This window comes from Lepisma saccharinum, chromosome 4, assembly GCF_977018435.1.
Source record: "Lepisma saccharinum chromosome 4, izLepSacc3.1, whole genome shotgun sequence".
In the NCBI taxonomy this organism is placed as follows: Eukaryota; Metazoa; Arthropoda; class Insecta; order Zygentoma; family Lepismatidae; genus Lepisma; species Lepisma saccharinum.
Genome location: NC_139232.1, coordinates 20,205,419 through 20,220,034, shown reverse-complemented (window position 1 = coordinate 20,220,034; position 14,616 = coordinate 20,205,419). Strand labels below are relative to the sequence as shown.

Sequence of the window (14,616 nt, the reverse complement as noted above, 5' to 3'; positions counted from 1 at the left end):
AAATGAGGTGTTTCCTAGAGAAAATTATAATTTAGACATGTTCAAGGATGATTTCCTTAAATTATATGAGGCATTTACAGCATACAAAAGGGTCACTACTGGCAATACCGACATGTATTACACACCAGATGAATTCAAAGCACAGAGACCCATGTTTGTCATCAACACTTCAAAAAGGAAACAAGTTGTGGTTAATGACAGGACAAACATTAAAATTATCTGTGAATTCCATGATACACTCCCTGATGACACCATATGTAGTGTTATTCTTATAGGTGAAAAATCATATATTTATGATGTAAGAAATGAGAGAGTCACAGAGCAATTCTAGAAGGCCTCTGCATATTACATTGTCTTAGTATTAGATATATGAGTTGAGGCTGGTGTCCAATTAAAATATTGAGCATATTCCAGGTAACATATTAACATAACAGCAACAAGTATTTAAGCATATATTACATTATATTATTGTGTAAGCAAAAGCTCATATGAGCATTTTTGGCTTAGTTTTAGGTTTAGCCAAAACAATATCAAGAGGGGCATATTTTTGACAAGTTTATGGACAACAAACTGAGAGATTCAGCCTTTGCACACTTGGCCAAATCTGTCTGAGGGGGGTTCTTTATTTGTACACTAGGGCTCAAAATTCTTTAGATTTAAATATGTGCACACTTGGCCGATTGGGGCATATGGGCATCTTGGCATAGTTTTAAGTGTAGCCAAATCGGGCATATGGCTCTTTCATTTGTATGATTTTGTGCTAATATTAGTATCAAACACACTACTCACCTAGAACTGAAAGAGACGCAACCATATAAATATCAACGTTGAGATTTAAAAATTATGGTCAATTACTGTTCCTCCATTTACACATAATAATCCTTCTAGAGAAACCTCACGGAAATAAATTACATCGAAGTTCAGCGGCAAGAGAAAGGCGAACACCCAGGACGTTCAATGAAAATTCCCACGAACTGTTAAGCTCCAAACGCACGTCTCGTAAGTAAATTTCCTTAAATGTCCATTTCGTGGGTTATATTCCTGTAAATTTCTTAAATACTGTTTCTGGTTGTTTAACTTAAAATAAAAACAAGCGTTCTTGTTACGTACTCAGGCATATCAACTGTATTATTTCAATTGCCATATTGCTATCAACGAATTGACACTAAGTCAAAATATTATTTTGCAATATTGCCAAATTACCCTACGTGGTAGAGCAAAATGGATTGCAGTTTTGGAAACAGCATACCAGAGAGAGTAAAAATCACTTATTGAGATTATATTGGAGAAGGAAAGTTTTCATTTGCAGGCTTGTTTTTGTTACAAGTCACATTTGTTTTAGTAAATACTTTAGTCAAAATTACCAAATTTAGTAAAAACTATTGTACTTTTGTTCATGCTAACCAAACTATTCAATTCGGTCCTGGTTCGGATCCCATTTTAAATTGTAGGTCCAGTGCCGAATAGCCTCACTGTGCATAAAGTGGACTTAAAACACCAATTTAAATCTAAATCTAAAACTGTTCAACTACTTCGTTGATTTGCACAAACCAGTTTTGTTCTTTGTATATAATCAGGTTTCTGCAACATCAGCAGGCTGGGAGTTCAAACTATTTTTCATTAGGGAAGTATGGGATGTTTTTATCAGATCATTCGAAAGAGGTAAATTCATAGAGAATATTGCCATTACACATCTAGTAGCGTTTTCCCCAGCAATATCGTCGTTCATTATTTTTTCAATGAAGAAAAATGCCTAAAACAAAAGACAGCTGAGAGATTAAAACTCGCTTGTACAAAGGATGTTAATTTTTCTTCGACGAACTCTTGCATCGACATGCTGCGTTTGAGCTGTACGTGCGGTGGAGAACAAGCCATTTCATGAGATAAATATGATTGATAATATGCTTTCCAACGTTTGACAGGAATAAATAATGGTTATGCATTTTCATGAATTACGAATGAGCCTCGGCTCCCTAATTACGAGGGCTATCAGAACTGTCCGAATGATAAAAATTAGATTTGGATTGAGGCAGATCTGCTCGTAATCTCATGTGTGCTCAAAAATAAAGCAATATTCCACATATACGTGTATTTTTCATGTCATGTATGCGAGAGATGGCCTCAAGTGGAAATCAAATACGGAAAAGGGGAGGAGGGATTTGATGTGTTTGATTGCAAAGTTGCAATGCATGGAATGCTAAAATTAAATTTCTGACGTACGGCTCGCGTGTCAATGATGTATGAAATAATTTAGTAGTCCTCGCAACGGGTTTCGCAATGAACATTTACTTCGAGTGTTGAGCATTTTTAGAACCAAAGTAAATGTTGCGTGAAGAACATTGCGTCTGTTGAACATTTATTTTGGTTCGTATAAATCGTCGCCTTTATGACAAAGGGGCGTAAGCGACAAATGTTAAGAATTTGAGCCTAATGATGTATAATGTATTAATCTTTCACCTGACAAACAGGCGTAAGTCTATCTTCATTAGTTTCTTCTGTATAGAAAACATGACTTTGGCGTAAGCGACACTTTCGAATGTTGTATTATCTGACAAACAGGCGTAAGTGACAGGAAACCTATAACATTCACATAGCGGAGAAGAATGCTGTGAGGGAAAGGAAAGAAGAAGCGAAGTTACAAGCAAAACAAAATAGTGACAAAAATGCTGCTCTCGTATTCGATCTGCAGCAAGTAATACAGTTGCCGATATCAATGGAAAGTGCAGTGTATTATCGAAGACGCCTCTCTACATACAATTTTACTGTCTTACAATATTGGCAACAAAGACTGTCATTGCTTTCTGTGGTATGAAGCTATCAGCAAAAGAGAATCTTGTGAAATTTCCAACATTGGATGAAAAGGGTATAACGCAAGTAAAACTTTTCGCAGATTCATGTAGTGGTCAGAACAGAAACACGATTATAATTGCCATGCTTTTGTACGTATCGAAGTGCTCCAAAAATGTGAACCTAAAAATGTTACACTTCTTCGAGCCAAATCATGGGCAGAATGAAGGGGATTCCGCACAAACTGTTATTTCAAGAGCAATCTCAATTGCAGGAGACATTTTTATTCCTTCCCAATTAAAACCTATATTGCGATTAGCTCGGCGATGGAACCCATACGTTGTTCACAACTTGGAAGTAGAAGACTTCCTTCACTAAACTATTGGCACAAAAAATGCGTGTTCTATCTGTACGACAATACGAATCGGGAATCAAAGTAGACTGGCAGGGTCAAAGAAGTAATGGTAAGGAAAGAGGATCTTTCATGTATCAACGTGAAACTCAGCATCTTGTCTGAAAGTTATGAAAGATTTATCCTGAAACGAAATGCCATTGAAGAACTACAAGTGGCGCAACTGAATGATTGTGCACCTAAATTAATTACCTACTGCCAAGTATAATGATCTGCTGGCTTTGTGCTCAGGAGTAACCCCTGTTGTTAGAGAATCTACCTTTCAGCAATTCTACAAGCAACATACACACTACTAAAATGATGTGCTACTATTTTTTTTCATTTTGTCTTAACTTTTCTAAACCACTATTTCTAAACCAATTTAGTGATTCTGACAGTTTAGTGTAAAACTTGTTTAAAAATAATTATTATAATTAACATTTTTTTATATTGTTTAGCTCTTACATTGTAATGGTTTTGTATAAGTATCTCTTCTTAAACCAATAAAAAATACTAGGAGTTAAAAGATGAAAATAAATATTAATTTCAAAAAAGATTATAATTGACAGCCATTGTAATTCCTAAATTTAATAGACTAAATTAGTAAAACCTGACAAGCTCACTCCATAACATTGGTTTCAGGGGCTCGATTGACCAGGTCGGACTCTTTATTATACTTAGTAACAATTCGAGCGTGGACGTAGATCCAATAGAACAGTAACAATTAATCTGACAAACAGGCGTATCTCCATTCCACCCCCCTCCCCCCCGGTTTTTACGACTCGTGTCTTTGATTCTAAGTCACCTGAAACTTGTCTTGAAAGAGTAGTTTTTCTGCACAAAAGTCAAGATTTAAATTTGAAGATAGACTTCTTTTCCATTCCAGGACAAAAGGTTAAACAGCACAGTTTTTCTTTGAAATGCTCTACTGTAAAAAATTGCTCTTTGTGGCTTACGCCTGTTTGTCATAAAGGCGACGAAATGTCCTTACCTCGGAATTGAGAATTTTATTTAGTGCAGCCTTGTCTTACCTACGAACTGAGCATTCATTTGTTGTGCAGAGCATTCTTATCTGAGAACTGAGCATTTATTTAGAATTCAAGAGTATTCTTTCCTCAGAAGTTTTGGTTTGGTTTGAGTTTGTGTTTTAAGTCCACTTTATGCACAGTAAGGCTAATCGGGACTACGGTTTAAAGTGGGATCCGAACCACTGTGCCATGTGCATCCTCTTGATTACAAGGCGACGAAGCTACCACTTCGCCAAATGGGAGGCCTTTCCTCAGAAGTGAGCATTAATTTGTATTATTATTATTATTATTCAGATTACATTGAGGAAATGAACTACTTTTGTGCTTCAGGTAGGCTTTTAATTTTAAATAATACAAAAATTAATGTTTATATACTGTATGTATACTTTTAAATATGCAATAAATTAGTGCATGGATATTGACGATGCACTAAAATCTCATTTCAACAACAATTTCTTGAAAATAAAATTTACAAATGCTGGCACACAGACACGATTGATTGATTTGGTTTAATTTAGTTCGCTTTTCTGCCACTTTTGACTAATCGCGAAGGTGAGGATGAGTGATGACATGATGGAATTGATGAAACGTAACTCATAAAGAACACCCATGCCCAGGCCGGAATTCGAACCCGGGACACCAGGCGTCTTAGCGCGGTGTGCTATCAACTCCGTCACGGAGGCCGGTGCATTTATTTGTAGTTGAAGAGAATTCTTATCTGAGAACTGAACACTTATTTGAAGTTGAAGAGCAATTTTTCCTTAGAAGTGAGCGTTTATTTGTAGTTGAAGAGAATTCTTATCTGAGAACTGAACACTTATTGGGAGTTTGAGAGCGTTTTGTATTCAGAAGTGAGCATTTACTTGAGGTGAAATGTATTCTAATCACAGAAGTGAGTATTTATTTGGTGTTCAGGGCCTTTTTATCTACAAACTGAACAATTATTCGTTGTTCAGAGCATTCTTTCCCAGATGTGAACATTTATTAACGTGAAGGACATTGGTGCAGGACATTTATTTGCGGTGAAGAGCATTCTTACCTGATAATTGAGCATTTATCTGGTGCATGGAACATCTCCGATTGAACATAACTGCACAAGAAATTTTATGTACAACAGAATCGAAAGAAATGAGCGTACATTTCTTATCCAGACTTTCGTATTGGCACAACTATCATTGATACAATATAATCAAGCTACCTGTGGAGCATTGGTGTGTGGATAGAATTATTACAGAACAAGTTCCTTTTCAAGGAGTTATATTGTTGTTTTTCTAAAAAAAATTGCCTAGGCATTAGAATAATTTCCATTTGGAGTTCGCCTTTTTATGAAGGCACGTATCAAATTACATTCACCATAGAGCATGAACTTACATCAGACATCGCACTGGAACCACTGGGCATACCAACAAGGGTCCTCATGACTGCGGCTATTACAATAACAAGAGCAGGAGCACCTGAAAATGTAGAACATTATTCATTAATAGTACATATTATGTATAAAATTACAATTATTTTGCTCATCACATTCAAATATGTGTAACAGAGAATGTTTACTGTATGGTATTACCAGTGGCGGAGATTAGGGGAGCATTTCTCCCCCCTTCCAAGTTCTTGTCACTTTCTGCCCCCACACTATAGCTCACTTTGGCAGACAATGGCCGCTACTGGGTATAACCAACGGAACAATAATTTAAAATTTTTGTGTTTAAAATTTGGTACATTCTATTAAATTGCACAAAGCTTATTAACATTATTTTATTGTGTAATTATTACGAATATTAGAATATATGCACGTAATCTCAACAGCATTCTCTAGGCCTCTCCAATAGTTTGATAGCGTAATGTCTTGGATTTGTATTTTTGTTAGCGTACATCGCTTTCAGGTCACTTTGAATGATCGCGACGACGGAGGATTAGATGAAATTGATGGAGGGACACTCACAAAGAACACCCATGTTCATGCCGGGACTTGAATCAGAGTACCGTGGCAAGATCAAAAGTCAACCCATTAACGTGTTCATCCACCGAGCCAACCATAAATAAAACGGAAGCCGTTGCTTTCATTCCGAAGAAAAACCTACATCATCATCTGTTACAGTTCTCTACCTTAAAACCACGTGGATTTTCAGCAATTTTCGACAAAGGGTGATACTTGTTCTGGGATCAACTAACTGGGAACCGTTTGAGAGATCACTGGAGTGAACACCGAGCTGGTGCAGACGACGAATGAGTGTCGGTTGAGATGTGTAGACCCTCTTCTGCTATTATTCCAGTCAAGGTGGATTTATTTAAATCTTGTGATTTTTTTAAAAAAAAATCACTGATTTAAATCACTTGAAAATATAATTTATAGAATGATGGACATAAGGATTTTGTAGATATCAGAATTACTTTTGGTGAAAGTACATTACTCTCGAAATCGTTAAATGATATTTATTAGGCTCTAAGAAAGGAAACAAAATATATGTACTGATGGGGTGAAGTTCATACGAAAGGAAATGTAATATGCAAACTGTAAACACACTTAAATTCCTCTTGATTTAAAATTCAATAATTCTCATAGACAAAAATAGCAAACATGTTATATAGAATAATATATAAAATACTAATCATGTTAAACAGTAAATAGTGCCATTATCATTAAACTGTAATAAACTTGACAGCTAAAATTTGGAAACAATCATTAAAAAATCTCCAAAATTCAGCTACACAGACTTTAAGTTACAATTATGTAGTACATCTAGAATGTTATACCACAAGAAAAGCTGCTGAAATTATTAAAGTTTCATTAACACACTCAAAGATTTCCATAGTAAATTCATATACACAGGATGGCAGCGTCGTCGCCTTGTAATAAAGGGTTCCCGGGTTCGATATCCGGTGGAGGCACAAGTGGTTCGGATCCCACTTTAAACTGTAGGTCCAGTCCCGATTAGCCTTACTGTGAATAAAAGTGAACTTAAAACAACACATCAATCAATCATATACACAGTACAGTATCAGAAATAGAAAAATGTATATTTACATATATTTTTTTATGTTTTTTAATCAAACTGTTCAAATATTTTACTGGGCCGTTTACCAGAAAAGCCTTTCTATATAAAAAAATATATCTATATGTATGCTGCCAAAAAATATACAAGCTTTTTTAAGCGTGTTCTTTAGAAAAGTAAAAAAATGTAATTTTATCAAAAAAATCCAATTTAAACCCAAAAAATCATCAAGAATGATTTTTTTAAAATAAAAGTCATGATTTTTATCCACCCTGATTCCATTCCAGTCAAATTAGAGTTCAACCTGGCCATTCAAAAAAACGAAACTTGTTGGAATATGTGGTACTATATGTATTTTCCACTCTTACGGCGGCCGGTTCTAGTTCTGGCAAGGGCAATGGGGAGCGGGGATTACGCCGCAGACCAACCAGTGGCGCCGAGAGACACTACGCGGTTGAAAAAAGTACTACGTGAATCTCGTTCTACTGGCTGCTGCGTTTCTTATCGTGCTGGATTGGTCGCTTCCCCGCTCCCCACTTCCCTTGCTGCATTAGGATCGACTGCCGTAACAGTATAAAAGATCTTTAATTGTGTTGTGATTGTCATAAAAAGTCCCAAAAAATACCTTTCAATGTTTCAAAGAAATTACGTCATCAATATGGCCGCCGTCAGAATTTGTAGTGTAATCTTTAAGCGCGTAACTTCTCACAGCATTGAGATAGAACCTTCTTTGTCGCAACAAATTAAAGGAAATCAAATTGGACAATATAATGAATATAGTATTTGAAATCGACACGTTTACTGAAATATATTAACAAAACTTGAAAAAATATAATTTGTAATATGTGTGCGTTTAGGAATTACATAATTTTATAAATATTATTTACACACACACATATATAGGGTGATTCAAAAAAGCGTGCAAAAAGGAAACAGGAAGTGATGCACCACTGAACAATTTGAGGTAGGGAACCTAGGGTCGGAGAACCGAGCATATCGAGCTACCGAGCACCGCCTTACTTCAGCGTGGATGTACGAAACCTGTATTGCTCGCTAGATTGTAGGGGAGGTCCAATTCTATGGCCTACGAAGTCGCCGAATATAATTCCATTTTCGTCTGGGGATATCTCAAATCACATGTTTATGTGGTCACAGACATGGAATTAGTTTAATTAATTCAATGATTAATATAATTTAAACCTGTAATAAGTTGTTGATGTATTATAATTAATATTACCTTGATATATTTACCTGGTAATATTAATGATAATAACATGTGAAAGTGCCCTGAACCTCAATTTTTAAAATTAAATGCAATGGTGTAACTTTATGCTATCTTGTGAGTGAACATCTAAATTTGTCATTTTGCATAGAAATTTAAGTACATTATTATACGCATTATGTACATTATTATATATTATACATAATTAAGTTAGAAGGTAATCGCTATTTTACATGTTGTTAGTTTATTTTAACTTTTCGATGTAGTTGTGTTTTCTATTGTGTCCCACCCGTGACACAAAAAAAAAAAACAATTAATTTCTCCTTTAACTGTTACATTTCTCCTCCACTAGAATATTCAAAGGTCAATGACATCCTCTCTTTGTCCTCCCTCATAGCGCAGTGGTAGCGTCGTCGCCTTGTAATCAAGGGGTCCCAGGTTCGATACCCGGTTGAGGAACATAGTGGTTCGGATCCTACTTTAAACTGTAGGTCCAGTCCCAATTATCCTTACTGTGCATAAAGTGGACTTAAAACACCAAATCAATCAAAATCTTCTCTCTTTGTCTTAAATTATTTATTTTTCATCATTTAACAATTTACAGAAATGAAAAGAAATTTGTTATTAAGTGAAGAGGCAGTGTTTCGTCTGTCTCAACCGTGACACAAAAGTATTCACTTTAGTTACAAATCTGCGAAAGAATTTTTAGGGTAGTTATCTACAATCAACAGCGTTAAGTTCCATATTTCATTGCACAGAAACTGTAGGAAGAATGTTGGTTAACAATAAGTAGAATAGTTTTAATATAAAAACTGTAGTTCACGTGTCCTATCAGTGATAATGGAATGCCTCTAATGCATTTTTTAAAACACAATGGCAATCTAACATTCAATAGGATGAAAAAAATTCTCAAAGAAGAGGATGTTGAAACCAACTCTTTTCTACCCTCTCTTACAGGCGAAAACATTTACTGACATGTATGGGCGTTGTCGTTCCTTCGTGTGACATCCTACTCTCTCTATCCATGCACGTGGCAGCCACGAACGAAAGACCTGGGGCACGTAAATAACAAGCACAATATTGGGAGTAACAAGGAGCTTCATTATGTGGGAATTTTGTTTTCCGAACTCCAATTAAGTAGCTTCTTGCTTGTATTGAAATGGTTGTGGAAAGAGAAGGGGAGGGGGTGATTCCATGTTTTCTCATCTGGACATGGTATTTGCATGAAAAATGAAGGGATGTACGAAGGCACCTGCCACCATTTCTCTCTTAAAGTTTTTTTTCGCATTCTGTGTGTGCATTAAAGAGCAAATTAACGGGGGCAGGAAGTAGATCCTAGAATCCATGCCATCGAAAATGATTGATTTGTCACATTTCTGCCACTTTTGGCTTGAACATGACTGATGTGACGAAATTGATGATGGAAACCTCACATAGGACACTCATGCCAAGGCCGGGATATGAGCCCAGGCCAACGAAGATGAATTTTGCGTCCTTACCAGGGATGACTTTATCCTCTCATGAAAATATATTACCCATATGTAATTCTTAACATTAATATTAGATTTATCTTAATGCGGCTACATAAGCCATACGCTATTCCCTAAATGTAGGTAATGGCTTAATACCATATATAGTTTTAAATAAAGTATGCAAATGCTATTTCTAAGGGAAATCACAAGCACGCACATGAATACATAGAAAATTATATGGCAGTCAAGTAAAAAACAGGACATTTGTGTTTATGACGTGTATAGTTTGAAAATAAAATATAAAGATATATGGGGTGTATGTATACATGTGTATTGATGATTCAGTGATTGAAGTTAAAACTTTGGGTGCGTTAGCACCGAGGCTATTTGAACCCGATACATTATACGGGTACAGTTAAAATTAACACGTGACTCTGAGCATGGAAATGTGCTTTCCAAAGTAAAAAGCTGAGCCTGTAAAGGGGCTCTCAGTACATAAGGACAACAGAACAATACTAATAGCTTATTATCAATAGGTTCAGACGCCAGAGTCTCGTTGGCCGGCAAAACTGCAATTTTAGGGACGTACTACGTGGAAGCAAGGTTGGCGTTTGGGCGTCTTTTCAAAATCTCTCTCTCTCTCTCTCTCTCTCTCTCTCTCTCTCTCTTTCTCTCTCTAGCCTTCTTAAACCCGAAGGTATATGGCTGCAGCAACACAAGCCTTCCATCTGTCCCTATCCTGAGCAAGATCAATCCAATCTTTTCCATCCTTACCGATTTCCTTTAGGTCCATCTCAACGTTTTCCCTCTCTACTCATCTTCGCCATCTTCAAAATGTCACCCCTTACACCCCACACACATACACACACATATATATGTGGGAGGTGGGTGTACAGTGTGTACCAGAAGTGATAGCATAACACACACGGAAACGGTGAAAAGCATACGATAGTTTCGGTTTGATTTTTGGTTTGATTAGGTGTTTTAAGTCCACTTTATGCACAGTAAGGCTAATCGGGACTGGACCTACAGTTTAAGGTGGGATCCGAACCACATGTGCCTTTACCGAGTATCGAACCCGGGACCCATTGATTACAAGGCAACGACGCTACCACTGCACCATCGTGGAGGCCCACATACGATAGTAGAATAGAAGCCAAAAGTATGAGTAAAGTTGGGGTTGCAAACGAACTGTTTGCGAGATAATTGCGATCCGCCACTGAATTGATTGTTTCTACACCTGGTAAGCTTGTCTCCTTGCCCACTCCGAACTTTCTTTGTTTAAAACTGAACATTGCCGAAAGGAGGGGTTGTAATCAAACCATATACTATGCGTGTATCTCCTATATGTGTGTGTACATTGTCCATATCATCAAGTCCTTTAATAATTGTCTGTATAAAACCAACAATATCTTACAACTTATAATTCTGTTAATCATTATTCATTACTTCATGCAATTAACAAAATAGGCGAATAACGAAAAGCAAATGTTTAAGAATATGGTATGAAATATCTTACAGTAAAAATATTGTACTTACCCCAGCCAATTAGCACGTATATCCGTAGTTTGATGTTCTCCACCGAAAATGTTTCCACGACCAGCATGTACAGGTAGAATCCTGTGAAAAAGATTGAAGACAAATAATGTTTTTTCACCACTGCTGAGCAATTAAGAACCATCATTAAACCATACTCAACATGTAACCAATGGGAGCACTTTCTCAAGTTCCCTCGCATCTAGTGAAGAGGGTTTGGGAGGGGGAGAATTATGTCAGTACGAAATAGAAAATAAATAGTCAATACATTATTTAGCACCTTAGATTGAACACTATTGAGATCATATTCTGAGTATCAAGTTTTAAAGGGTAAACAATTGAATTCTGTCTATCAAAAATATGGGTATATAACAAAAGCTACTACAGTAAAATAGCGAAGCGATTGAATTAAAGTTTCCGCAGCTTCATGAGGTCTTATGGTAGAATGTGATGCCAAAGAAATGTGGTTACCAAAAAGGCAACGAAATGAGTTAGGAATTTCTAATTATTGTAGACGTTGGTTTTAAGATATCTTGCGGTATGGTTATCACCAATAAAACAGTATGTAAAGTTCATCATTCTCCTCCAAATATAGCTTTATCTTAAACTATAATTGTTTATTAATAATCATACTGTTCATTATGCACATGTACATGGTGTGGCAAAGAATAGGGCGCTTTTGCAAACCCTGGATATTGCTAGTTGTTGCATCAGGGGTAAGACGTCACTACCATCATCTTGCAGCCCCTTCTATACCCATCTGTTATGATGGAGTAGTGGCACGGAACACAGCACGCATTCGCTGAAAAAGTGTATTGCAAAACAATAATAGTTACGAGTCCGCGCGCGGCCCCCGTGGCGGAGTGGTTAGCACATCCCGCTACGATGCCAGTGACCCCGGGTTCGAATCCTGGCCTGAACATGGATGTTTGTGAGTGTCCATTCATCTATATCATCACTCATCCCCATCTTCGCAAATTATCCACAAGTGGCACAAAAGCCGAAGTAAAATATAGCAAATCAAATCAAATCAAACGTGTCCGCGCAGCGTATATTGCGGAAACCGTATTTGAAAGAAAAAATCTTCTAACCACCACCCCTATACACCTTCAGTGAACTCAAAAGTCAGATCCAGAAAGATATGGTTCAAATTCCTGAGGCCATGCTGTGCGATGTGTAACGTACTCAAAAGACTGCTAGTGTGTGGTATATATGTATATATACATAATATGTGTGTATGTGTTGGGGGGGTTAACCATATTATTTAAATGCATTACATAATCAATTCATCCGCCTCATAACAAACCAACAGCAAAAATGATATAAATTATCTCTCAAATATGCGTACTCCTTTTCCTCCAATCAATTGTTCATGCATTCAAGACAAAACTGTTTAGCAGCGACAGTCTAAAGTACATAGATCTCTCTGTGGCAATTTAAAAGGCATTGCAGAAAATAAACTTATTCCGAGCGAAGCGAGAAAGAAAATTTTTCAGGTAATAATTTGTAATCAAGTAATTAAACATTAAAATAATTAGTGGCTTGTCATATCGTGTGTAATTTCTAGAAGTTTATTCACATCAAATACATGACTTTTTAATCTGAAATTAATCGGATATGTTCGTAAAATAACAACAATTATCGCAAGAAGATGATATCTAAAAGAACTTAACGTTGTAATAGTTATTAAAGTCATTTAGAGAATGTGGCTTATCATATTGTAGCAGCGAGACTTTAGGTTGGGTTAATATATGAGGGCAAGAACGTGACAAGCCCAAAATCCTGTGTATTATTTTTAAAAAGGATTAAAGTTGAGCAAAATAACACTTAAAAAATACTTTCGTTTGACTCAGAGAAGAGATATAATACCTATTTAAAAAATTGTGAAGCCTGAGTAACATTAAATGAATAATAAAAATTATAGAATTTTTCAAAAGTTAAAAATTGCTCTACTGAAACATTTACCTGGCGTGGCTTGTCATGTTGTTGCACAAAGTCTTTCATGTATAGTACGCACAGACATCACGGTCATGGGTCTTACTTTTGCATTCTGGAAAAATTGTTATTGACAGGTGTGACTTTTGAGGTCAGGGAACGTAGGTTAATCTGGCAAGAAAAGAGAATGATAAGACCGTGTTGATACGCAACCCAATAACGTATCGAAGACTATCCACAGATTCGGCGTTTTAGTGAGCTTAGAAAAAGCCACCGTGTAGGCTAACACAAAACAAGTCAACTGCCTTTAGTCTTACTCATACTCGACGGCCATTTCATAAGATGTGTAACCTTACTTCGGCCAGCACCCAGGCAAGCAAGGCTGTTTCCAAAATAAACAACGATAATCTTTCAAGCACTATTAGATCTTTCTGATTCCAACATCCTCAACGCCGGATTGCGCGAGACATATCTACTTCATGGCTAAAGTTTCTACTCAAAAATGTCATGACCGTCACAAGCACCTCAAATAAGGAATGAACACTCTAGTTCACATAAGGTGGTAGAGTCAGTTTCTCATCTGGGATCTGAATTTAGGATGGCAATATTTATTTAATGAATCTATTGAAATTGTGATTTCATTTTCTTGCCCACTTATATTAGACAATTTTTTCGACCACAAATAGCGCCTTTGTGAATAAATGATTCATTAATTGATTGATTTGGTTAATTTTACTTCGCTTTTCTGCCTCTTTTGGCTAATCGCGAATATGAAGATGAGTGGTGATAATATGAGATGGATGAAGGACGACGCAACACAAGCCTCACAGAGAATTATCCTGGCTGTAGGTCAAGGCGCCAGGACCTCGTTAGTTTGCAAAAATAAGTCCAGGTTGTACTACATGGAAGTGAGGTTCACATTTGGCTGTCTCTAATAAGGATCACCCCTTTAAGGAAGTGTCCTGAAATATGTTGTTGAAGGAGGCTGGTGTTATAAGTGATGTATTATAATGATGAAATTGAGATTTATTGAGAACTTTACACCGAAAATACCCCTGAGGGACATTTGTGCATAGATTATAATGTGTTAACAGTGCACATAATACAATATACATAAAATGGCCACTATTTTTTCATAGAATGATAACAATGATATGATATAAACAAATATATGAGCATACAAAACCAATGTTGTCCTTTTCTCTTATCCTATAGAGCCTATCGTAAAAATATAATATTATATAATGTATAA

General features: G+C 36.4%; 1 protein-coding gene across 3 annotated transcripts in view; it reads right to left on the bottom strand.

The window, feature by feature from the left end:
- The window catches only part of LOC145986395 (diuretic hormone receptor-like), a 942,340-nt gene that overhangs the window by 111,581 nt on the left and 816,143 nt on the right, over positions 1–14,616 (bottom strand). For all 3 annotated transcript variants that reach the window (XM_083120362.1, XM_083120363.1, XM_083120364.1), the window contains exons 7-8: positions 11,433–11,513; positions 5,578–5,660 (exon numbers count right to left, since the gene is read on the bottom strand). In XM_083120362.1, coding sequence (XP_082976488.1) covers positions 5,578–5,660; positions 11,433–11,513 — 164 coding nt within the window. The remainder of the gene's footprint in view (positions 1–5,577; positions 5,661–11,432; positions 11,514–14,616) is intronic.